This window comes from Astyanax mexicanus, chromosome 9 (genome assembly GCF_023375975.1).
Source record: "Astyanax mexicanus isolate ESR-SI-001 chromosome 9, AstMex3_surface, whole genome shotgun sequence".
Lineage (NCBI taxonomy): Eukaryota > Metazoa > Chordata > Actinopteri > Characiformes > Acestrorhamphidae > Astyanax > Astyanax mexicanus.
Window position 1 is genome coordinate 16,355,850 of NC_064416.1, and position 27,881 is coordinate 16,383,730.

The window sequence follows — 27,881 nt, forward strand, 5'->3', positions numbered from 1 at the left end:
AGCTACATTATCAACCAATATGCAAGTATAAGCAAAGATACACCTTGTAATAAGATATATATATACATACAGACTATGCCACGTTAAACAGATGATGGTAGATGAAGATGGATAGAGAAGTCCATCAGCATGAGATCTGGAGCATGAACATACTTCCTTGAACTATACAACTTCCTGTGTAGTAACATCACATCCTGTATGCTAGCAACAATAAAGAAAAACACCAAAATCGGCCACTAGGTGGCAGAAAAATGCTATGCCATAGGCTGTAACAGCACACTCTTGGATGACCATGTTAAACAATGCCTTGTAATTTCCAGTCACTATATGGACGAAAGAGCAATATTTACTTCTCCAATGAGAATAAAGCTCTAAAACTGTTCTCAAAGCTCCTCAACCACAGATTGCACATGGCACAGCTGGGATTCAAGCTGGAGTCCCAGTGGCAGGTCTCACATCAGTGCTGTTAAGCACATGGCCTGGGTAATAGCTCTATTAGCTCAAAGTGCTTCAATCAGAAAGTGGAACTGAGAAGCATTTGTGTTTAAATCACAAGACGCTCTGAATTGACTTGATTTAGACATGTACATCATTTCAATGTGAATATTACATTAGCACAGTTTGAATGTTGGTTATTCAGATTTGCCAACTAAGTGAACTCTGTGCAATGGATTAGTGGTCTAGGATGTATCTTAGCTCCCCTACAAAACTTTATAGTTTCATCCTAAAACTATAAAAAAAATCAATTCTCAGTCACAAAATCTTATTTTCTTATTTGTTATCCATTTAATTGCACCAATAGTATAAAACGTAACAAGAATATATATTTCTTGTGTGTGATGTGGTGGTTAAGTTGAGCTTAATGGACTCATGTTTAACATGAAAAAGGAAACAAATTAACAAAGCAATATCAAAACTGCCTCAAAGATGTCACTTCCTCTTTGTGATGTCACAGACCCAACAACTGAGAATGTTGGGTTGGTAAGTCAAACAGAGAGGTGCACACACACACACATATATATATATATATATATATATATATATATATATATATATATATATATATATATATATATATATACACAGCTCTGGGGAAAAAATAAGAGACCACTTAAAAATCATGAGTTTTTATTTTTTATTTTACCAAACTGCAAACCTCGGGAATATAATCAAGAGGAAGATGGATAATCACAAGCCATCAAACCAAGCTCAACTGCTTGTTTTTAACCAGGAGTGGCATAAAGTTATCCAAAAGCAGTGTGTAAGACTGGTGGAGGAGAACATGCCAAGATGCATGAAAACTGTGATTAAAAACCAGGGTTATTCCACCAAATTTTAACTTCTGAACTTCTAAAATGTTATGAATATGAACTTATCTTCTTTATTCATTATTTGAGGTCTGAAAGCTCTGTATCTTTTTTGTTATTTCAGTCATTTCTCATTTTCTGCAAATAAATGCTCTAAATGACAATATTTTTATAAATAGCATAAATCAGAAAACTGATTCAGAAACTTAAGTGGTCTTTTAATATTTTTTTTACAGATCTGTTTATATAATGTTTGTATAATTAGATATAATAAAGCGTTATGAAATATGTCCTTAGTCACATTCTGTGTGTGTTCATTATAATGTGATATGACATGGTATGTATACACACACACACATATATATATATATATATTATGTTATATTATACATATATATAATATGTTATTATACAAGCTTATGACAATCATATATATGTTGTTATGTATTATGAATAAAGGATGCAGAGGGAGTTTTACCACATTTTCTTATGTCATATGAATAAAAATGCTTAACTCGCTTTGAGCTTTAGAAACACACTTATTTTTATTGCTTTGTGCTTCATGTTTCTTATCTTATATTGCAGACTCAAATGTCACCTGTTACGTCAAATGACTCAAAGATGGTTTAAAGCTAATCTGGCATCTGCAAGTTATGCAGATGACTATCTACGACTCACCGCAGGTCTTCATCAGTTGTCTGACTCAACTGTGTCTAATAACCTGTATAAAAACGCAAATCATGGTACTTCTGGAAACCCCCCATCACAGTCCTCCCTCTCTCTTTCTCTCTCTCCCTCTCTCTCTCTCTCTCTCTCTCTCTCTCTCTCTTTTTCTTTAAATAGGCTGCCCGTCAGTCTGCATTGATCTAATTGGTGCTTTGATAGTGGCCAGGTCTGTGAGGTCCGTTACGAGGCAGCTGGAGAGAAGAGGCTGTGCTGGTCCACCTGCGTAAAGCACCAGCCTAAGTGGCGTGGAGCTGTGCTGGCAGCTGGCTGTACTAGTACTGTGTGTGGGCCTCTAACCCATAGCTATGAAGAGTGCTCAACAGCCCCAGTAACCACTCACTGAAACCGCTTTGTTTTTTTAGGGCCTTCAAATGCACTTGTTTTAAATAAGTAAAACAATGGTAACACTTTATTTTAAGGAACACAAATTAGGTGCATATCAATGTCTTATTATTTGCTTAATCCAGCCTTAATTAGACATTTGTAAATTATCTATTCACTTCTTATTAGGCTTTATACTGTGTAAGTGTTATTGGTGCTTAATTAGGGGTCTATTATGTGGAAATGATAAATAATGGCTGTATTTGTTCTTATAGTGCAAAATAAACAGTTATGTTAGCACCCTGTTAAGCAGATTATTAAGAATTGACTATTAGGTATATTGACATGTTATTAGTGTATCATTGGCAGCAGTTTGAACTATGTGAGTTTCTATGGTAAGGTTCTGGCTGTGCTGGAGTTTATTGAGTTATTAAGGGGTTAATAAGTCACTAATAGACCAAGATGTGTATCATAATCTAAAGTGAGGTTCTGTTCATCACTAATTAGAGACTAAAAATAACTGATTAAATATTTAATCAATCACAGACCCTTAATTAAGCACCAGTAACACTTACAAATCATTTACAAATGTCTATTAAGGCTGTATTAAGCAAATAATAAGACATTAATACACACCTACAGTAATTTGTGTTACCAAAAATAAAATAATAATAAATAAATAAATAAATAAATATATATATATATTATGATTTTTTTTAAATCTTGGGTTAAAGTGACATGCAACTAAATGTATAATACATACATAAAAACTAAACTATAAAAGCTAATGTAATAGAATCGATTCAGTTTACAATTAATCCAAAGCACAGCCTCAATCCTAAATGCAACTAAATAAGGGTGATAAAATGGTTCGTTCATTTCGTTCGATGGTTGGTGTGGTGCACTGGATAACACCACTGCTTGCCACTGAGCTACCATGTGGGAGACTGGAGTTTAATTCCAGGTCATAGGTAACTATGCTTTATCACAGTAATAAGAGCCCTTGGGCAATACTCCTAACACTACATTGGCCCACCTCTGTAATAGGAATAATATGATATAATATATAATATATAATAATAAGTTGCTTTGGATAAGAGCGTCAGATAAAATGATGTAAATGTAAATTCAAAGGGAATTCAATTTTTTTTGCCTAGCCCTTAATATCAGCCAAAAAGTAATTGTAACCTTGAGATGCACTGAATATTTGACAACTAAAATTATTCAACTGAAAATGGTAAAAATTTGCTTTAGGTGAATGTATAAAATAACAGACTAATTTATACGGAACAATGATAAGCTAGTTTATTTGGAGTTTATTTTACTGTTTTTTAGTAGCAGTGGCAAGCCCACTAACTCCACCTCTTCTTTCCCAGCAGCATTGTATTTCAGAGTATTAAGCTATGGCTATATACATTACCAGTGTGGGAGAGAGCTTGGCTGCGTGCTAGCACTCGAAAAACGGCAGGTTTAAGTTCATTTTTAAACTTTCATTTATCTTGTTATCTTGCTTGGTTTCTGTTTATGACCTCTTTAGAAAACTGGCTATTGTTCAACGGAAAGATACAAGCTGTACAGGGCTAAAATAGTAATGTTAGCTAGCTAAGGTAGCTAGCTTTCTAGGTAGCTACTTTAGCGTTAGCAATTGTTACCAGCTTCGTTTATAGTTATTAAAAGCCTGTCTATTTTAGTCTAAAATAGTTGAGGTACTGTTTAGGTAAATATGTGACCATAATAGAGGGACTTATAGTCTATGACTAAAAGAGCACTGCTGAGGTAAATCTATGACAAACACTGCACTGCTGAGATACATATATAACTAACAATTCTATGGAAATGAAACTTATCACTCTCGCTAATAAAGGCAGGCTCATTCATCTTGATACTAATGTTGAGTATAATTCCTGATTTGCCTCTGGTTTTGAAACCAGAAAACAGAGAAAAACAAACAAACCAATCCACACTAAAATTTCTGAACAGACTTAGCCCTAAAGGAAGCCTATCAACAGCGGCCCCATGTTTGCGTGATTAACTCTTGATGAGGCAGGACTTAGGCCATCTGTAAAAGCTTTGGTCTAGACACACACACACACACAGACATACACACACACTCATTCTTCTCAGCACAATTAGAGCCGAATCACTTTCACGATGGATGCATTTAAAACAAACGGTGCAGGCTGCCTGTGTGCTTATGGGCCTCCTCGACTCCCATAATAATTATCTTCAGACTGAATGACCAACAGATGAATCATTAGCGCATGTAATGTGTGGGGTGTGCAGCTATATAGCATGTATATGGTTTGAGATGGTTTACCAACCGGTCATGCGATACCGTTGTAGCTGCAGCCGCAGTGAATATATCAGTATTAATAACCGTTATTATGAGAATTAGAAGAAAGAGCTGAAATATATACAGCGTTCTCCTGAGATTGATTCTGTTACAGGGAATGGAACACAATGCCAGGACGCTGTTTCGTCTAATCCAGTGTCGGAATATACAGGCCATGTTTAGATTTGGGATGTAAATGGGTGCGATTTGAGAAGCGCATTCCAGTAAAATCAATTGAGATTATTCAGGCGCTTACATCTAAAATATCGCTGTAATTATCCTCCCTGGAAGGCTGAACATTCCCAAAATGGAATGTCATTATTGTAGACAGCCAGAGGAGAAGCAATAAAGGAGGGAAAAGGGGAAATGTGGAAATGGGATTTGTAGGTTTGAAGCATAAACTTCTTTTGGTGTATTATAGGAGAGGGAGGCAACGAGTGTGAGTGAGCAGTAGAGAAAGAAAAAGAGAGAGAGAGAGAGAGAGAGAGAGAGAACACAGGGATCTAATTGCTAATGAGGTAAGAGTGGGTGGTTTTGTGGTCAGTGGTCATGTTTCTGGTTTGGACTAAGCCTCTGTTTCTAGATTGATTCCCCACATGTGAGCATGCCCTTTAAAACCACAAATTAAACCCATTATTATGTCTACTACCTCTAAAGAACCAGAGCTAGCACAATTCAGTTAGGTTCTGTTTGTATGTACACTACATAAACTATGAAGCAGTTTCCCAGACACGGATTAAGCCTAATCTTAGTCTTAGGCTATACAACGACTAGTCCTAACCCTTCTCCAGGAAACAGACCCAATACTTTCAAATGTTTCTGAATCACATTTAGTTATTTATTAATCAATGAATTTTCTATGTTCCTATACAGTACAAATACTATTTAATAGATCATCATCAATGTTGGGCCAATGCTCCACCCACCTACAGCGCCAATGGCTCACCCACTAACCCTCCCAGTCAATCAATTAAAGATTGTCCCAAGCTCTTTTTGAGACCTACATGGACAGAAATATATGTGGACACTCTTTATAAAGAATGCATTCATCTGCTTTAGGTTGCACCCATTACTGATGACACATACAGTATGTGCAAATGCACAAAAAAAAGCAGGTGGTCTAGTCTGTATAGAGAAGTACTGACAATAGAATTGGACTCTTTGGAGCTGATGAACATGAACCTTTTGGCACCATGCAGGTATTGAGTTGTGGTGCGGTGGAACTGGGCTCTCTGGAATGATGATGCATCATCTAATACTTTGGGATTGGATCAGTTGGGGAGCTGATAATAAGGAGATATGGTGATCATTCAACATCCTATCATTACCTCACACATACTTACACAAGTTCGCACAGCAATTTTCCACAAATCTAGTAGAAAGCAGGGTCGTTTCAAGGTATTTGGGGGGCCCCAAGCAAAATGGACACCCCAGGACCACAGAAAAAACCCTATGTCTCTGCACCCTGAATACTCCCATTAATGTCTTTCTTCTCTGGCTTCCTGATGGATAAGTCTGCTTATGAATTGTCATATTTTGGAAGCTGCAGGAACAAGGAACCTGGCTGGCTGGCTACTGTCAGTAACAAGTGGGAGCGCCCCCTTGAGGGGGCTTCCAAAGACAGTGTTGGTGTACTTTCTTGCATGGACCGTCAAAGAATTAAAAGGATGTTCACACAGTTTGTATTGATTCGCTCCTTTTACCATTGATTTCAGAATAAATAATGGTTTAGCATGTGTCCCAATATTTTTTTTGCCTAATGTTAGGTATGGGCTAGAAATGGACACATTCCCTTAGCACTGAGCTGTGGAGCAGTGGCACCGTGTTTTCTGGAATAAGTGTTTGGTGATCCATCCATTACCTTGGGATGGTATGAGTTGGGTTGACCTGAGGATGAAGCGGGGTGGAGATCATACAACATCCTACAACCTTACAAATGCTCTACTCGTAAAATGCAATAAAATCCTCTCTGCTCAGTGTTCCAAAAGTATTTTTTTTTTTTTTTTAGTTTTTATAGACAGTAAATACAGTAGAAAAAAACTCCAAGTAAAGTAGGATAAACTCCTGTTTTAATTGGCAACAATAGAAAACAATGGATTAGCGTGTGTTATAATACTTTTACCTATTGGTAGGCATGGTCTATAGTTGTATTTAGCATTGTACTTAGCATTGAGCTGTGGATCAGTGGAACTGTCCTCTCTGGAATAATGGTTGGTTTTCCTGCAATATTCTACCTTTACCTTAGTGTTGCTCTTGATGCTAAATGCAATCAAATCCTCAAAGAAATGTTCCACAGATCTCATGGACAGCTCTCTCTGGACACTACCCCATGGTAGTTTCTCAAAAAAAAAAAAAAAAAAAAAAAAACAATGAATGAGGAATCAGGGATCCCAATATTTTTGTCCATATAATATAGTATGTAGTATGTGTGTGTGTGTGTGTGTGAGAGAGTGTGCTTTACCAGTCAGCAAATGTTCATTCCTGCTGCACACATTAAGTCATTAGAGAAGCTCAATAAGGTAGTTACAGCCCTTCTGCATATTAATGACTAATTACCGCAGTCAGTGTAATGAGGAGAACATGCTACATCTAATCATCTAAGAGGACTTGCAGTCACGAGAGCTGACTCTAGCACTGCTACATCAGGGACAGGCCGATATGTTCTCATTAATATTTAATTGCAGTAAAATGATAACTAATAAAGTTCAGTCTTTACGTGAACAGCACTCTATATGAGCCCTTATTCCACTTATCCCAGTTTAACTAGAGTGGCAGAACATCAGAACTGGAATAAATGTACTGACTGACCAAACGTTACTGAGCTAGGAACCAAGAAATTTTTTTTTTCCAATGATTTTTTTTTTTATCATTACATAACATAAATTTTGCTTACAGCTTTGTGTTAATCTGTAGAATATTCAGTTTTAAACACTATAACTCTATTTGTCTTAGTTTTAATAGTTAATATTTAATGTAATTTTTCTGTACATTTCATTATGATCGCACCACTAAAAAATAAGTAAAATGACAGTATACTGTATGTTCAAATGTGAAATGAATGTATTTAGACACCATAAATTGCACCCATTGTTGACACAGATGTGTAAATGCGTATAAAAAGCTTGTCTAGTCCCTCATTTACCAATTTTGTTTTACTTGGCAAGAAGAGCTTATTAACATGAATAAGCCAGTATGTGAGCCAATATGTAAATAGTGATAAAAAAGTGATTTGATTTTATTTTATTTTTAGATTTCAATTATTGTGTAATTGTTACTACATTATACTATTAGATTTATTAGATTATTTCACTGCTATTAACTGGTCTTAAATGGACAATTACATGAATTACTATAATTTATTAGTCTGCATATGCAAATAAAACATGTTTTTTTATAGAATAGTAACTAGAAAATGTTACTAGTAATTTTATTCAGCTTCATTACACAAATATAATCATATTAAAATAGATGTATTAATTTTACTTATCTGTCTATATGTATAGTGTGCCTTTAAGGGTGACACAATAAACCGTAAGGGTACAACAAAGAGAACATTTAGGCTCCTGTCACTCTCTCACACTTCCTTCCAGTTAGAACAGAGATAAATAAAGTGTGAGAGTGTGAGAGAGTGTGGGGACCTGAAGTTGACCCTCTCTTCACCTGCACTGCTGAGCAAGTACTTGTTTCAAGAAGCTCAGGAAGGATTAATTACATTTTCAGTGAACAAGGCAAGAAAATAATGAGATACTTAAGAGCTACTGCATGCATGGCAGGATGTAAATAGGGTTATATACGTTAAGAGTACCCAAAAACTTTTGGTCCTTGAGAGGTAAAAGCAACAATATTTCAATAAATTTAAGAGCAAAAAGATTAAATACTATGTTACAGAAGCAAAACACGGAACAGACAAGTGCGGATACAATAAAGATAATTTATTAAATAAGGGATAAGGCTGAAAAGAACAGTCAGAAGCAGGCAGAGTAAGACTCAGAATGGCAGCATAAATAAACAACATACCAGAGTATCAAGCAAAGTGGTTCTACATGGGAAATCCAAAACAAGCTAACAAACAAAGGGCTAGGCTAAAGGGTGGTATAAAGAGCAAGAGGATGGGCAACAAAAGGGTCAAAAATACAAAGAAAATCTGAGGTAGAAGAGCTATGCAAGAAGGTTTAATACTGGGCGATGGGTGAGTGAATGTGGGTGATGTTTATAGTGCTAAGTCCAGGTGTGTGTGATCAGTAAGAGGGTGAATTGGAACGCTGATGAGTCACGTGTTCCGGCATGTCCGGAGGATTGAGTGGAGGTGTATCATGGGAAGTGGAGTCTTTATCTGGAGCATTAGAGTCTGTAGCAGGCAAACAGACAATGAAAGGACTGTTCCACTAAAGTTTATAAAGTTTATAATGATGAAAAGAAACATGTAGAAACTCACCCCAACAAAAAAGCAGAAATACATGGTTTCATATATTGCTTGAGTGATTGAATAGGCCTAGCAATGCAAACAGCATTTCATTCGATTTTGGAATGGTGAAGGTTTGTTAGAGTGTGTTGTGCTGGTATGAATAAATCAGATACAGCAGTGCTGCTGGAGTTTTTAAACACTGTCCAAAACTCATTGTGTATGATGACTTATTTTTTTTTTAGCATTTATTTAAAAGTTGTTTGAGCAGGGGAGGATGGGTCCCCCTCATATATCACCCTTGAGAGTACATGTGATAGTGTAAGGGACTTGTAAGCCAGGTTCCTCCTCCTTCTCCAGCTCTGGGGGAGTATTCCTTGACTTGATTAATTGTCCATTCTTTTAGACATACCATACTTTGTTGTTCCAACTTGTAAATTCTATTCACACTGAGGTGTTTAAAAACTCCAGCAGCACTGCAGTGTCTAATCCACTTATACAACCAGCTCAACACACACTAACAAACTAACCTCCATGTCACCACCATGTCGATATAACTGCAGAAAGACCCACTACCTAAATAATACTTGCTCTGTGGTGGTCCTGAGGAGTCTTGGCCATTGACCAACAGAGGGTGAAAGGAAACATATTTTTTTAAAATGGTTAAAATAACTGTATTAATTTACTGTAGGTATCATCAACAACATGCACACTGTGGTTAGAACTCCCTGCTACATTTAGGTTTACTCTTACACTACCACATAAACCATGCCTACCACAGTGATTACACGCAAGGATTGAATATAAATAGCTTTATGTAAATTGTGCCAGTCGGTAATATGAACCAGGCATCTCCCAATGGCAATATTTGATAAATATCCTTAACGATAGCCTAAACACTGAATCCATCCAAGTAAAGAAGCCTCTGTAAGATATATTTGACTCTTTCTGATGTCTTTATTTCTTCTCCCTGTGTAACAAGCGTTGTTATTATTTAGACGGTAAGATTAGTTCTGCTCTGGGACCTGCATGAGCGAGTCATGAGGTCACCTGGAAGGGGCGAGAAAATAGAGCGTCTTCCTTTCGCGGTTTGTTTGTTGTTAGTGTGTAGCTGGCATGTGTTGAGATGGTAAACTATATGTGAGGTCACAACCTCGGTGCCACCAGTGAAGGTATCCAGTTACCGTGACCCCTTACCCTTCCCCCAACTCACCCCAGATAACCATCTCAGAGCCCCTTAGCCTCGTCCCTTAAAAGCATCCTTCCCATCCACACAAAACAAATAAAATCCCCCAACAAAACCCACCATAGCAATAACATGATACACTCTTAAAAGCTGCAATAAGACACACCCACATACATCTGGACCACCTCTGCTCAACGGGCTGGAAAAAAAGCAGCCCAAGCCTGTCGTCACAGATAGGCTTTTAAAAGCAATCAAGCGGCCAGCGGTCAACTCCAGAAAAGATCTCCTCACCCCAAAATCTGGTCCGCGGCCCACGCTCCGTCAGCGCCAATCAGCGACCGTTTCATCTGCTGGCAGCGACGTCCTCTGTGATGCAGGGGTGGGAGGGTTCCTCCGGCTGATGCTGTTTGGGAGATGGGCAAAGCCAACAGGAAATGGCTGTTTCATGGTTGTGCTAACGCTAAAGAGCGGGTTCCTGGTGGGTTTTCTTTCCCAGATTGCTTGTGGTGGGGAAGAGTCAGGAAGAGTTACGCATAGAGAGAGTGAAAGAAAGCACATCGACCCATCATTGCCATATCAAAAACATATCAGAACCATGTTTTTCGCTTTTCACTCTATGAATATTTAAACATTTTATTTTAAAGAAGAATTGAGCAATGGGAAAACACTCAAGTGACCTTTTTTGGAGGGGGATTTTTTTTCTTTGTGATTGTTGCAACTAAAAAGCTTGATTCTACAATTAAAGCAGCATTATACATACATTTTTTTATAATTCATTTTTACTTCACTACAGTAAATACAAATCTCTCTATAAGCTCCCACTTTTAGACAGTGGTACATGTGCATTTGTTGACAAACTGATGGAAATGGCACCATGGAGAACATAGCCATTTACGGACACTTATTGTTTTCCAAAAAATCTTCAACATGTCGTTATAATGATAAAGTATCTCGTTTTTAGGAGTTATAATGTTTTCAAAAAAGAAAAAAAAGTGGGACCATATAGAAATAAAATAAAAATAAAATAATTAATAAAAGAAAATTATTTCTTACTGTCATGTTCTCGTTCTGTTCTGTGTCTCTTCTGTATGTCTGTGTTTTTCCTGCCCTACTGTTTGTTGATTTACCTTTCCTTTTCCCTGCACGTGTCTCCGCCCCTGTCTTCAGTGTGCTCAGTTGTGTGCATCTTTAGCTCCGCCCCCTAATTACCCCTGCCTAGGTGTTTTCTGTTTCTTGTCCCCTTTGTTTCAGTGTCCCTTGTTGGTTGTTGTACGTCTTATCGTCAGTTAGGTTACGTGTTTCTTAGTTTTTTCTGTCTCTATGTTCTCTGTGGCTCCTTGTTTCTTTAGTTTATTGTTTGTTTGCTTTTTTACTTTTGTACTTCTTTAATGTTTTTTTTTTTTTTTGTACCATACTTGCTTTAAACATATTATAATAAAAAATATATATATAAAATAAATATTACACACGTCCCTGGGAAAGATGTTTTCTTGAAGACAGCATATTATGTTCTGAATAACAGATGTTTGGGCACTTTGGACATGTTGGCGCTAACAGTCTGGATGGTCTTTTTTTTTTTATCTTCCGGAGCAGTGATGCACTGATGCATTGTGGTCTGAGGGATAAGAATGTACTAGCTTAACATAAACACTTCACGACCACAAGACCACTCCACTATTAAAAGATAATATATGTCGAAGACACAGCTTTTCTCAATACAAAATCATCCCAATTCCTATTTCAGTCATACATTTGAATGATTTATAAAGGACGTAATTTCAAAAACAGTCCTTGATGGATCATATAATTGCTTTCAGTGGGAACTGAAACTGCTGCGCTGATAACTTGGGTTTATCTCTGATGATGCTGTTCTCATACCCCTCCCACCACTCAGCGGTATTTGTCATACTGACTTTATTAGTATTTTATCTTTGTAAATGTTGCATGAGTTACTTTTCAAGATGTCCGGGGCTTCGGTTACAGTTAGCAGTCAGCTTCAGATGTTTTATTCTGTAACTAGATACTACAGCAGTGATAAGACCAAAACTATGAAATCATGCTTCACTGGAAACAATTCTCTTTGGTTGATGGTAATGTAAAGCAGGCTACAACCTTTTCCATCACACTGTCACTAATATTTAAAGGTGGGGTCATTGATTTTAAAACAGAAAACCTTTCGTAACATTTGGCAAAATCCTCCTTGCATTCTGGCAGCTGTCAATAAACATATATGCTTATAGGAAACAAGACTGGACAAGTCTAGTGATGCTGGATTGCCGTGGGCTGTGTATTTCGTTCTGCATGCTTTTGGGTATGAGATATTTAAATGATTCTACAGACATGCTCTGGTCCTGCCGCTCCTGTTCTCCCACTCTGTATCTGACTGACTAAATGTTAACTAGCTTCACAAACCAGTTTATGCTGTGGGCCCTATCGTACATCCAGTGCAAAGCATAAAGATGCTCGTAAAGATGCTCTTTGCTATCTTACACCCCGTCAACAGTCTATTTTTACGCCTTGTGCCCAAGCTGTTAAAATAGCATCACAGTTTAGGAATAAATCTATGCTGATGGGTGTGGTGGTCTGGAAGTGAGGTGAGTTCAGGTAAAGTAAATTTTCGGTTGTGTTGCTATTTTGCCGGCAGAAAACACTGACTGCGCCACTGACTGATTAAAACCATGACAACAGTCAATCATAGTAGTTCAATCCTATAGGTGAGTCATGCTCGCTGTGCATGCTCAGCAGTCCTTACATCCATGCTAATTAAACACACACACACACACGGACGGACGTGCTGCAGAGTGCAAACCTGACTTCTACTTCTACAGTAAACAGATGGTTGGTGTGGTGCATTAGATAACACCAGTACCTGCCTGTAAGCTACCACATCATCACGTGGAAGACTGGGGTTTAATTCCTGAGCAACTACGCTGCATAACACCAGTAAGAGTGCTGGGAAAGACTCCCAACACTACAATCGCTTTTCTCTGTAATAAAAGTAACCTAGTAAGTCGCTCTGGATAAGAGTGTCAGCTAAATGGCGTAAATGTAAAAATGTAAATGTACTAAATAACCGTGAATGCATATACTGTACTTTCACAAATATTTGACTGCTTGTCTTCTTTTTTTGACAATAAATGCAATTACAGTACATGTACTTTATAATCCATGCAGAACATCAGAGTTTGTCAATAATCTGAACAACGCATTTACAGGAATTTGGGCAATCTCATAACAGCAAACGTTTACTTGAGTCAAGCATTAATCAGATGTTTGCTTTGCATCCAGACGATTACTTCACATAATTAGATACAATGTAAACATCATGCAAAAATCTTTAGTTTCAGCGTCACTCCAAATATGTTTTTCGTTGCCATCTATCGGGTGTAGTGTGTTAAACAATGCTCACTTACTTCCTGTAACATGGTCTGTTTTCACTCATGCACATAATAAGAAATGTGAGAATAAGAGTTTAGATCTGGTTTAAGAGTTTACATGCACTGAGAAATACGATTACTGCACTGAAATTTAGCTCACTTCAGATTTCTTAATCATAGTTTTAGATCTTACTCAGATCTATGAAAATGGAGTATGCTGTTTACATAACTACTTGAATAATCAGATAACCGCAGTAATTTGATTATGAACTGATTTTTGAATTGGTAATATTTAAGTTTTAACTTCTACCAAATAAAAAGAAAGAAAAAAAGCCAAGCTAAAGTTTAATAACAATAAACCTTTATTGTGAATATATTTGTATTTTGCACAGGAGTTAACACATCTGAATTCATTACAAACATTGTTTTTTTTTATCTTTTTTTTCTCGTCTTCTTTAATAACATTGTACAAATGTATACAAAATTGTCTTCAGGCGTGTCAAGTTCCACAAAAGAGTAAACTGTTGTAGAGCGCAACCTGAAAGATAGGCGGGGCTACGGATGCACAGGCCACGCCTCCAACACCGGCAAACACGCGTTAAGAGTGACTTCAAGAAACACTCCAGAAAGAAAGCATGATCTCAGAGACCCTCTTCGGCACATTGAGCATCATCATTATCAGCACCAGCGGCACGTTCCGGAACTTCCCGGAGCACGGACACACAGCAGCCCGACAGGACAGCGCAGCAGCCGACAGCAGCATTCAGAAAACACACACACACACACACACATACACACATACATACGCACACGCGTACGTACATATAAACAAACCCAACAATTAAAAACAAAACATCTTCTGGTCCCACTTTACATAAGGGGGCTCGGATGCTTTGCGTAGACACATTTTTTTTTTTTTAGTAATACATGCAGGTGTTCTCCGTGTTACACAGTATCTATCTTTTTTATTATGAGCTGTAGTGAGGTGTGGATGCACTCTGTAACAACGGGAACATTCAATTTCAATCATTTCCTCTTATGTGAAGTGGAATTCTGTTATGGAAACCCAGGAATCCCTAGATATACAGATGCCGATTCTTTTCTCTTGTGGATGTGACATTTATTGATCTGTTATGACGTGAAACTATACTTTGGTAATGAACTTATGCAAGCTCTGCAAATTAACCAGGAATAAAGTCCGATTTACACTTCTGCATCGAGTAAACACAGAGTCTACAACATAGCCTGTGCAAGTGGCATTGTGGGAGTGTGGGAATACAATGCTCAGCAGACCAATCACGCCTGCTGCAATGCGCATCTCTTAAATGAGTCATTATATTTTGGAGAAGTGCACAGCAGGTATGGAATACGACATAAGGTATGTTGTAGGCTACTGTAGGTATAGGTTATATAGTTACATATAGGCTACAATGTAGGTTATAGGCTATACATAATCCATAAGCAACAGTGTAGGCTACAGTGTGGGGTATGCAGCTATGTGTAGGCTGTGGTGTAGGGTATGCAGGGTAAGGGCTACACCACGAAGGCTATGGCAAAGGCTATACAGCTATGCGTAGGCCACAGCAAAGTTTATGGCGAAATGCATAGGCTACGTCATAAGCTACTGCTTTGGGTGGACAGCTACACATAAGCTACGGTGCAGGGTTTGCATCTATGACTAAGCTAAGATGTAGCCTACAGCATAACCTATGCTTAGCTTAATACCCTATGCTGTACCCCACACCTAACCTTCATCACCTACATCGTTGTTGCCCAATGAAAAACAGGTATCTCTAAAAAAGCAAATTTACAGGAGAAAGAAAAAACCTTCTCTGGAAACTTTTCATAAAGGTCAATGTAAAAATGTAAACATTTTAAGTATTTCTATTGGTCTATGTCTATTGTTCATCAAGACATTTTGGCTCATTGTAAGGGACAGTTTGTTTGTCTGTTCAACTTAATGGAGATACTTGTTTTTCATTGGATAGGGGCGATATGGAAAACCAACACCTTAGCTTGTGTGTTGGTGCATACCCTACATCTTGGCTTATGCATAGGCCACAGCATAGCATATATCGCAATGCATAGGCGACGTCGTAGGCTATTGCGTTGGGTGGGCGGCTATTTTGGAGCATATTGTATGTGACTGTGTGTAGGGTACGGTGTAGGCTATGCGGCTGCACATATAGTGCAGTGTAGGCTACAACTTACAGTACGTGGCTATACATGCACTATGGTGTAAAGAACATGGCTACACAGGCTGTGATATAGGCTATTGTGTAAGGGGGCAGTTACACATAGGCTACGGTATGCATCTACACCTACACGTAAACTAAGGTGTAGGGTATAGGGTATGTGTCAACAAGTAAGCTAAAGTCTAGCCTACAGCATAGGGTATAAATCTAAGCATAGGTTAAGGTGTAGACTATGGTGTAGGGTATACAGCTACATGTAGAGTGCAGTGTAGGCTAAAGCTTGGGGTATGTGGATATGCATTGGCTATAGTATAAGGTATGTGGCTACACATAGGCTATGATGTAGGCTATTGCACAGAAAGGGCAGCTACACATAGGCTACAGTGTAAGGTATGCGCCTACATGTAAGCTAAGGTGTAGGGTGTGTCTAAAAGTAAGCTAAATATTAGCCTACAGCATAGGGTGTGAAGCTAAAGGTGTGGACTATGGTGTAGTGCAGTGTAGGCTACAGTTTAAGGTACGTGGCTATGTGTTAGCTATAGTATAAGGTATGCGGCTATGCATAGGCTACAGTGCAGGGTATGCAGCTACAGCATACTGTATGCAGCTATGCATAGGCTACGATGTAGTCTCATGCATAGGATACACCAATACATGTAGTCTATGACTTAGGCTATGATTCAACGCAGAAGCATAAATTGGAAAGGTATTGGAAAAGCAGACTTTTTTCCAAGTTGAATTCCCAGCTTTGAATTGTATCCTCTCCTATAATAGCAAAAATGGTACAATGTAATTCCCACATGATCTTTGATCTCTGGTATGTTATGGTTCAAATCAAAGTTCCTATAGGCACTGCCGAACAACTTCAACAACAAGTTCAAGCTTTATCTGACCTGCGATTTGGTACCTTCGGAAAGTCTTCCTTTTTTTTTTGGACAAAACGTAGGATGTATTTGCACACCACACAGTAAAAGACAAAGCTCGCAGTGTTCATATACGTACATATACGTTCATTAGATAAGCCTATATACATAGAACTTAGACAGGGCACCAAGGCGTGCCCACTCTGTTTTCCGTGGCTCATGTGGGACCACGCATCCAAGACCTTAAAAAAAAGCCTTCGAATGCAGACATGCTATGCTGTGACATCCACCAACACCGCAGGCCTGAGTCGAGACATTACTAGACCCATAAAAAACAAAAATGCTTTTGGAGATTCAGAAGAGAAGAGCACAGGATGCACATGTGATGCTACATGATACCGTAGACACATTAGGAAATGAGTTCACTCGTGGGAAACCTGTCCGAGTTTGCAGCCAAGCCTCCACCGGCCAAACGTAACCCGCCCTCCTCACTATGCTACACATTCATGAAAAGCACAACTCAATACGCCGTATTTCACACACATTTGGCAATCACTTTGACACGTGAACTTTTCACCTGAAACATTCAGCATTGTTTAACGTTATTAGTGTGTGACAAAACGACGGCTTCAGCGCAGCCTCGGCGAATATGTCTAATCCAAATGTTAAAAAAAGAAGAAGTACATGTACATGGAGTTCACTGCAGTCGTCGTGTGCTCGAGTTTGTGGACGCAGTAGGAAAAGCTTGTAATGACTCACTTTAATGCTGCTGCTGCTGGCAGTAGCCTATTCGCTTCTATGGTTTAGAAGTGGCAGGGCTTTCAAGCAGTCAAACATTGTACTCTTTTGAATAAGCACCCTTAAAAAAAGGCGGGTGAGGGGTTCATACAATTCAGTGCCTGGTTAATAAATGGTTCCCCACAACCCCAAAACTTTTTTGTTAAAGAGCTTCTATATATAGCTTCTTAGAGCAATGGCATTCAACCCTCCTCCTGAAGACATTTCAATCCAACCCATACTGACGACACTTACCCAGCCAATCAAGGATGTGTGAAGACGGTAATTTGGTTCTATGGTTTAGAAATAGCAGGGATTTAAAGCAGTCAAACATTGCACTTTTTAAAATAAGCACCCTTACAAAGGCAGTGGTTCTATATGAACTGAAATAAACTTTAACGCTTAAATGGTCCTTTGCCTGATCAAAAAATGGTTCCTCCAAATAAAATCATATTGTCGCTGTCCAATGAAGCATCTCCAAAACAGCAACTCTACAGGAAAAAGAGAAAAAAAATCTTCTAAACTCTAAATGGAAGTCAATGCAAAAAGAGATAATTTTAATTTTGGAGTATTTCTATTAGTTTGTTCACCAATAAATTTTGGAACAATGTAAAAGAGAAGTTTGTCTGTTTAAAATATGTAGTAACTTGCCCAAAAATAGAGATGCTTGTTTTTCATTGGACAACAACGATATGAACGAGGATTGGTTAATTGACCTTCCAAATTAGAAATAAACCAATAAAGAAAAGAGTTCCTACAACATTCTTCAACAAAGGTTTCACTATTGGTATGATATCAACTAAACAGAAACATTTGTACCTAGAATAGAGGTCTTCAACCTTCCTCCTGAGGACCTAGCTTCCTTCCTTCATGAAGGTTTCATCTCCAATCCAAATCTAACACATCCCACTCAGCCAATTGAGAACAGATGAAGGCAGTATTTCAGTTATATGGATTAAAAATGGCAGGGATTTTGAGAAGTCCAACAACACTCTTTTAAATAGGCACTCTAAACAATGGAGATATCAGATGTTCTTTAGGGTAGGCAGTGGCACCTCAGCAGTTCAATGAAGAGATCCTAACCTGGTTAACTGGTTCCTCATATACAGTACTACTACTACTACTACTACTACTACTACTACTCTAGATAGTGAAAGAATTGGTCTGAGACTTTGGGCCAATTGGGGTTTATACTCAGCAACTAGAGAGTAAGCAAAAGCTGAGCTGTCAGATTCCCGTATGATTCTTTAAGCCAATCTACGACTTCAGAAGGCTGTTATTAGCTGGATCTCATTGAATGCAAAGTCTACAAGAAGGAAAGCTCTCCAAAAAAGGTTATAGACCTCTGGCATAGAGTGTAGAACTGCAATTGGGAACCTTGGTAATATGGTTGGGATAACGATCAGCTATTGTATTCCGCATCTGTTTTAATCTGTAAAACAAACTATATTCAAGCTAATCATTTAAATAAATAAATGCTTTAAGTACGCCGCCTCCAGGATTTCTAGAAAATGCCCCAAGGGTTTCTCCTGGACACTGGACACGAGAAGAAAAGCGAGCGCTGTTCAGAATTTGGCATGTCACTGCAACTGTGCTTCACATAAAGAAAGCAATTCGCATGTCTAAAATAATGGACGTCCGACATGATATCATGGTAAACTCGTGTTGGAACCAGTTCTGGTGGATCAAGTATCTGGATGACGGACAATAAAACACACAATGGCCCAGTAGCTCGGGCCAGGAGATTGGAAGAAGAAAAAAAAAAAGACTATAATAAAAACAAACATGCAGCATATTCAACTTGAGCCATGGGACTCATGGGTTCGTTTGACTTCTGCCAGAATCAAAGTCCTGTGCTAAAGGTTCTCTGAATCCTATTCAAATAGCATATTTTTCTTCATTCTTCATTCAAATTTGCTCTGTTGATGCACATTTGAATTACAGCATACCAAAAAAAAAAAAAAAACCTTCCCACACAGAGTCAGTGTGTGCTGTGGCTTTTTACTCTTCTTCATTTTCTCACTTTCTTTTTGCTTGATTAAGTCGAGATCAAGGATATTCAGATTTGGGGATCAAACCAAGATCATATCAGATCAGATCAGATCAGATCTGCAAGCTTCTAACTACTTAAACTACATAGTGCAGCAGAAACAGGCAAAAAGAAATCGTAAATGAATCTAAAATGAAAAGAGAATAAAAGACAAGAAACGAAGGGAAGATAAAAACAACAGAAAACAAATGAGGAGAACAAATGAGCAAAAAAAACAGCGAAAAAGAAAAGACTAAGCTACATTTGCTGGGAACGGCCTTTTCTTTCGCTTTCTCTCTCTTTTTTTTAAGCACGGCAGTGGCAATTTCAAGGTCCAAGCATTTTGTGTGTGTTTTTTCTTTTTTGTTAAGTGACTTCAAAGAGAAATGAAAGGATACTAGTTGAAAAAAAAAAACAAAAAAAAAACGAAAAAATAAAAAAGCAGACAAGAGAAATGCAGCTCTTTTGTAGAATAATAGTTCTTTCTCCTCTTTTTCTAGAGGACTTCAAGTGCCTGGGTGGAACCCAATCGTGTCTGAGTACGAACCTGACCCAGTTAACTCTGATCTCTCCACTAGAACAGCATGTCTCTCTCTCTTTTCGTCTGGCTGGGAAAGACCTGGGCAGGGCACTCTAAGAGGCCTCTCACTGCAGACACATACACACACTCCTCTCCTTTCGGCTCGTCTCTGGCACTGGATATACATGTAGTGTGTAGGGAGATGGGTGTGCCAGGGTTTCCAATATATCTCAGATATTGTCTCTGTGAATGACGCCTCAGAACGTTCGGTCTCTGTTTTAAAACACGTCCGATTCTGAGGTCCGTGTCTGCACTGCAGTTCGGCTGTGGCTGCACACCGGGTCAGAATGAAGCTGTAACAGCAGCTGGTCATGTGTGAAGAATCCAGTGGTTGTGTATGTGCTGGTTAAACTGTGTGAATGGTCAATCGGTGGACTTCGCTCAGATGTCGTGGGTTTGTCAGGATGAGCAGCCTCTGGGTCCACTAAGCAGCCAGAGCAGCAGGAGCTGAAGGGCCAGCACGTGTAAGAGAGAGGGGGTCAAGCTGCAGCCGCCACCGCAGTCAGATGCATCCTCCTGCAGCCAATTGGATCATGTTAGTGGTGCTTTTTACAGTTTGGACATACAGGGGTTGGACAATGAAACTAAAACACCTGTGATTTTAGTGTGGGAGGTTTCATGACTGAATTGGAACAGCCTGGTGGCCAATCTTCATTAATTGCACATTGCACCAGTAAGAGCAGAGTGTGAAGGTTCAATTAGCAGGGTAAGAGCACAGTTCTGCTCAAAATATTGCAACGCACACAACATTATGGGTGACACACCAGAGTTCAAAAGAGGACAAAATGTTGGTGCACGTCTTGCTGGTGCATCTGTGACCAAGACAGCAAGTCTTTGTGATGTATCAAGAGCCACGGTATCCAGGGTAATGTCAGCATAGCACCAAGAAGAAAGAACCACATCCAACAGGATTAACTGTGGACGCTGTAAGAGGAAGCTGTCTGAAAGGGATGTTCGGGTGCTAACCCAGATTGTATCCAAAAAACATAAAACCACAGCTGCCCAAATCACACCAGAATTCAATGTGCACCTTAACTCTCCTGTTTCCACCAGAACTGTCAGTCCGGACAATAAATTATTGTGGTCTAAAATCAGGTGTTTCAGTTTCACTGTCCAACCCATGTAGATCAAAGATTACATTGAAGGGAAATAAATACTCAATTATTAGGAACACAATTAGACAATTAGGCACATTTTGGTTTGTACAGAATCAAATAAAAATCTATTCAGCAAAATACACTGCAATGTCAAATGTTATAATAAAGAATAAAATCATTACTTGACTTCGGGGACACATGTGAGAGATGTCCTGCAATGAATGTGGATGTGATAATTTCTGCTAGAAGCCCTTGTCGGTTTGCATGGACAATTCTTAATAAAACAACAATGTTCATTATACTGCAACATATAATTATAAATAGCAAAATCAGAGAAACTGATTCAGAAACTGAAGTGGTCTCTTCATTTTATCCAAAGCTATATAATAGGAAGGTAAGGAACTGCTCTTCTTTTTTCCTTTTACTACTTAGCTGTAACACTAACTATTTAGTGTTCAAAATAACCCCATAGTGTGGGGGCAGGAGTATAGCCTTAATTTGATCTCAGTGAGTTGTTTGTATGCTTCAGAATGGAGCTAAAGTACAGACATTTTGAGAGTGAATAAAACAACATATGTATGTATACTGTAACTCTAGCCATACCATTAAAATCACTGACATGTGAGGTGAACACAGAACATAGATAATCTGGTCACAATGGCACCTGTCACATGGTTGGATCCACATACTAGGCAGCAAGTGGACAGTCAGTTCTTGAAGGTGATGTGTTGAAGTAGGAACATGGGTACGCATATGACTGGGATGCTCCTAAACATCCACATGCATTTTTTTAAGTGTAGGAAATGTTTATAAAAATGTTAAGCAGGACTGGTAAGTTTCATTACTTCAAATTAACACATTTCAGCTATTAATTGAAGAAATATGGTTTAGGATTTAGAGTATCGTATTTAAATGGATTGTATCTGTTGCTAGCACTCTGTGGTCTTGTGGAGTCCATGGCTTAATGTGTCAGATGGTTTGGTGGCAAAATAGGGGCCAACACAATGTTAGACAGGTGGCTATAATGTTATGGCTAATACAAAGTATTCCCAGCATAATACAGTGAGGAAAACTAATAATGAATAAAAGGTTGATGTGTTTGACCTTAATAAATAATAATAATAATTTGTCTACAGCTAAATCATTTGGTGACAGTGTTTTAAAGAACTAACTCTTGCTACTGTACATCCATACAGAACTGACTTGTTTTTTTTTGTAGGTCAGGTACATGTTTGTGCTTATGAGCGTGTGTCTGTGTGTGTTGGCGTGAGGAAAGGCAGGCTTGTCATCAGTATTGGCCGTCCTCAAAAGAGCGGAAACACATCTGGAACTTCCTATGTTTATTTCCCTGAAAATCTCTCAGGGCAAGAACAGAAACTCCACTTCCTATCTCCTCAGCAGAGGGAAAGCTGTGGCGTCCTGATTCTCCGTCCCTCTCTACCTTCACAGCTGAGCTACTGTAGTGGATAACCTGACCTATTTGTGGCCAGTCAGTTCTCATATGATATATTAATATGTATACTTTCTGTCTATAGTTACTGTGCTTTGGGCTTTATGATCATGTACACTACATTAATTACTACATTAACACTATTAATACACTAAATAAAGTGTTTCAATTGTTTCTTTAAGAGATGCCATAATGTATTTATTTTGTTCAACGAACAATAAGGTTATATGTAATTCAGATGTGTGAGGAGACAGTAAAGAATCTTCACTTGAAGGTCTATAAATGTAATGGTTTGGGTGTTTTATTTTGTGAGATTTTTGTCTAAAGAACACCTAAACTTTATTATTTGTACAACACAACTCATTTCCATTTTCCAATTTGTTTGTTAGAAGTGACAGATTATAATGCAAACCCCTGAATTTTGCTGTATCCACCCTCAGCTCAGATAAAAAAAAAAGACAAAAAAAAAATGGGAGGGGTAGTTTGGGAGGGGCGCTGGGTGATGTATGGGTTTAGAGGCTGGGCAGGAGGGAGAGCTGATTGGCTGAGCTGCAGTAGCAGCAGTATTATTGATTGACTGATTTGAATATTGAGTATCTGCGTACATGCCTATCATCCACGCCTATAGCACAGTTGAAAAGAGGGCACTGTAGAGGGGAACATTATCACAAAAAAAGTTTTTTTTTTTAAGGGTAGGGAATTTTTATAAAAATTCTAAACTGTTTTATTACTTCTAAGGAACATTTCAGCTATTAATGGAAAAATATGGCTTAGGGTGCCTCTATAAAGTGTTGTTAATGTATTTCTAAATTTATAACTCTAAATAGTTTGTAAGTATTAAATTATGAATTAAAAACTTAGACATTTTTCATAATTGAACATTATCATAAAGTGTAAAAACCCTTTATTACTGCAGGGTACACTGCAGTACTCAACTGTACTCAACTTTAGTCAACTCAACCTACTTTTTGGTACCACTACCACAACTCCCCCCACAATGTTAAATTGTAGAGGTTGCAAAATATAATTTGACGTTACTCCTACCTAGAGAGTGAGAAAACTAACAAAATCAGTGTGTGGCTTTTTTTCAGCACATATAGTGATGAATCTCTCTGGCCAATCAGGGCTCTGCTAGGTATACACGTCACAGTGAAGTCCCTGCTTGACTTGCATGGAACCACAATCAAGCAGGTACAAAAAATAGTACCCAGGTACAGGTATCAGGTACCAAATTTGCCTAATGTAAATAAAAAACAGAGTATCAGAGTTGAGTCGAGTAGTGTAGATACTGTTCAATGCTCACACTAACATAAAATAAGCGGTTATTTTATGTCAATATCTCTCAATCCTGGTCCTGCCATCATCCTGTTTTTTTAACGATTCCCTGCCTGCAACTCTGACAAGGCTTATTCATAAACTGCTTAGTTGAATCAGGTACAGCATTTTATGAGAATGGAAAGCATCGAATGTGCAGGAGAGGGGCATCCATGACAAGGATTGAGAAATCCTGTTCTATATCATCGCTCAAGACCCATCTAAAGCAGTACTTGTTTGATAAGCTATTATATAATGAGGACATTGCACTAATAACTATCTCATACCAACTGATCTACAATAAAAGCAAAATGAAACTGACCATCATCAAACACAAAAGAGAAACAGCAGCAAAATGATGAGCGGTGCTGAAGCCAAGGCAGAAGATGCACTGATTGGACATAAAGGCTCATCCTGAGAATGACGCACATGATAAGCAGCCAGTGGTGGAGCAGAAACAGAAGTTGAAAAGAAGAGAAAGGAGATGAAAGTAAATCATGCAGTTAAGCTGAGTCAGCATAAAAACACAAAGCAGTAAATGAATATTCATAGGAGAAAAGAAGCAGCACTTCAGTAGAGAGCTATTATATACAGACTACATTACACCAACAGCACACACACATACAACCACACATATTTATAAGAATATAATTATGGACAAACATAAGCAGACCAGAATACGACCCAACAGTTAATAATAGTAATTAATTAACCCTTTGAGTCACTATAAGAACCTTCATTATTATGTCTCACTTTGCAACTGTGTTATAAGAGGAAATCTCTATATTTCCTTGAACATTTTAAATAGACCAAGGGTACAGTTAGATTGTTGCACACAGGAAGTGATGTAAGAACTGTTATCGTTTTTCTGCAAGGCTGGGGTCTGACCCTGCTAGCACTGATGTTTAAAAAATGATGTGCTTATTATATATGTTTTTTTCTATTCAGCAATATCAGTAAATCTGACATTTTTAAAGGAATTTTCTTTGCGTGCCTGAAAGGGTTAATTAAATCAGTAAATCAGACAAAAAAACACATTAAGCACTTTATTCATGCCCTTATTTTTTCACCAAAGTACCTAACAATTGTATGTTGCGTGTGTTTTAACTTACATCATCATTGTTGTCAAAGCAGACATCAGGACCTTTCCTGTAGCGTGGATTCTGGGCCAGCATACATGGATCTGGTCCAATGGCTGATAAAAACATTTATTAAGGCAAAAATATGTCCACCGTAACACATATCCCTGTTAATCTCACTGTGGTAGTACCACAGGGTTGCTAGAGAGAAGAGCCGCCAGAAACATCAGCGAAGTGGCTAAAAAAAAAGCCTCAAGGTGGCTGTGGATCAAGAGGGGAGATGGATGGAGCAGCGCGCTGCTTGGACACAAACCGGGGATTGATCACCCTTGGGTGGGTCGCCCAGGTGTGGGTGTCTGATGATTTTAGACCCGAAACACCCAATGACTCAGGGTTCATCACTGAAGATGTGTCCAAGCTGTACCGGTTGGGTGTATTACTGAACGAACTTTCTCCTAAAAAAATATATTTACTCAGGTTGTCTTTGTCTTTTGTCTGAAATTAAAATCAATCTGAAAAATGGATGTATGATAAGAAAGCAAAAACAAAAGAAATCTGTAGGGGGCAAATACTTTTTTCACTGCACTGTAGGTTGTTTCAAACTCCTCATGTGTGGCATGAAAGAGCAGTGTACATGCAGGTCTAGCTTTGTATATCTGCTTTAGAAAGCCATATTTTATTGGCAATACTTCACTACAAGGACTTGACAAACTGCATATTTATATCATCAAAGGGTGCAACTTCAAGTAGCTAAATTTATGCATTCACCAGTACCAAATGGTGTCCACAAACAAAAACATTTGATTTATCATGTAAATGCATGACAAACTCTTCCATACTGAAGAGTTTGCATTGTACTTTGTATAGTTTGGAGCTTTTTGAACAGAATGTACAGGAGGATACAGGGCTGCTCCGCTTGTTTCAGTGGTTTGGGGTCGCAGGAAAGGCAGGTGCTCTTAGCATCAGTGATCAGAAACACCAGGTTTGTGCTGGGAAGCTTCTCCGCACGGTACATTCTGGAAAAATACGACAGAAAGACACGCTCGTCATGATACAGGCAGATTCAGAGAGCAAATCCAAAGAAAACAACACTTATCCCAGCATCGCTGACCCGGTGCCAGCAGCCTTAAAGCGTGTAAATGTTATAAGCTTGTGCAAATCTCCCCATTCAGCAGCTGATTGGTCGGTATACACAAAGCTTTTGTCAGCGTAATTCATTGTAAAACAAGCCATTACTGCTGATGCCATGCGCTCGCCTCATGCTAACACAGGCCGGACATGTGCTAAAGTCTTTAGCGGAGGTAATCTTAGATCGGCGCATTGTGCTGGAGAGCGGCGCTGCTTTGCGGCTTGTTACATGCTGTCAGCGCTGAGTGGCTTTCTGGGCAGGCACCCGTGTTTCTTTTACAACATCCCTCTCTGTTTTCTCTCAGCTGTCCCGCTTTTGAGCGGCGTGAGTCATGGCTTTGTAGTGCCGTCTGTGTGTGTGTATAAGCGTCTGTGTTTGAGTGAGTGTGTGTGTGTGTGTTTGCGTGAAAGCGCTCCATTACACCTCACCTGCTCCCTCAGTAATCACTGACTGTTTACTGCAGCCGAGCACGCTCAGTAGAGCGCAACGGACCTCTGATCTTAGTAGCCGTTGGGTCACGCACATACACACACACACACACTTACACATACTTACAAACTTAAGCATAGACCCGTGGGTATTGTATATACAGTGCTATGCAAAAATCCATGAAGTAAGTGTGTATTTTGCCTGTAAAACTACAGACTAAGTACTTACATGCCACATGTCACTGACAGGAACTAGTATGGTGTCCCATGACTTTTGCCATTTGCCATGGAAGCTAGTTAGAACACTGCACTTACCTGTGATTTGAACACTACTTTGATTTGGTTAGAGTAATATGTATAAAATGCAACAAACATAATCTATAGTTTAAGTAATACATTTGTAGAAGAGAGAAAATTACAATAAACAATACATAGAATAAAGAATAGTTAAAGTTAAAAAGAACAAAACATTATAAAAAGCTGAAGGAGCAAAGAAAGATGGGAATATCTGTACTTGAACAGGTATGAATGCCACATATCTACATGTGTATCCTGAGTAGATATTTATACAGGAACCACACTATTGAATCTGTACACCTGTGCAACTAATCATAATGCAACAGAGCAACATGCATCAGTATTGTTTGCAATTATTTAATAGGGTAAAATGCGAGGTGACTAACTGTGGTTAAGGAGCGCTACAGCTCTGGGGAAGAAGCTGTTAGTGTGACGTGTTGTGCTGGTTTTGATGATCCTGAGTCTTTTACCAAAGGGGAGTGTCTGGAAGTCGTTGTACTGTATTTGCACTGAGGGTTCTAGCCAAAATTGACTGGTTATGATAATTTTCATTACCACCCACTGCACTTATTGTCCACTAAGTGTGGTAATTCGATATACTATACATTCCAGGAAGGCCTGCACACATTAGGAAATCTTGGCCTTCCTTTAGAAGAGTGTTGGAGATGATTAGGCAAATTAAGAACTGACTAGATAAAGTATGTGTTGGATGGGAACAGGAAATCCTGGTCTTCTTTGAAGAGAGCTTTTAACATGGTTAAGTTAATGAAGGACTTCCTAGATTAACTAGGTGTTGGTTGAGAAGAGGAGATTGTTTTTTTTTTTTTTTTTTTTTTTTTGAGAAGAGCTTTGGAGATGGTTAAGCTAACAAAGGTCTTCCCACCCACTAGTCAGGACTTGACCCATCTGGAGGCTACTATTGTAAAGGGAGAATAAAAGACAGAATGGGCTTCTTCCAATTCACATAAATCCAGCCACAAATGTAGTGTCCC

At 38.6% G+C, this 27,881-nt stretch overlaps 1 protein-coding gene across 3 annotated transcripts in view; it reads right to left on the reverse strand.

Moving 5' to 3' along the window:
* Positions 1 to 13,990: 13,990 nt before the first annotated feature.
* Positions 13,991 to 27,881, reverse strand: part of LOC103044147 (voltage-dependent calcium channel subunit alpha-2/delta-1) — a 172,238-nt gene continuing 158,347 nt past the window's right edge. For 2 of the 3 annotated variants that reach the window (XM_049483429.1, XM_049483427.1), the window contains 3 exons: positions 25,939 to 26,051; positions 25,069 to 25,151; positions 13,991 to 20,611 (listed from right to left, as the gene is read on the reverse strand). In XM_049483429.1, coding sequence (XP_049339386.1) covers positions 20,495 to 20,611; positions 25,069 to 25,151; positions 25,939 to 26,051 — 313 coding nt within the window. In that variant the 3' untranslated portion in view covers positions 13,991 to 20,494. Of the gene's footprint in view, positions 20,612 to 24,278; positions 24,371 to 25,068; positions 25,152 to 25,938; positions 26,052 to 27,881 lie in introns of all 3 variants that reach the window. The other variant, XM_049483428.1, reaches the window with a different exon arrangement.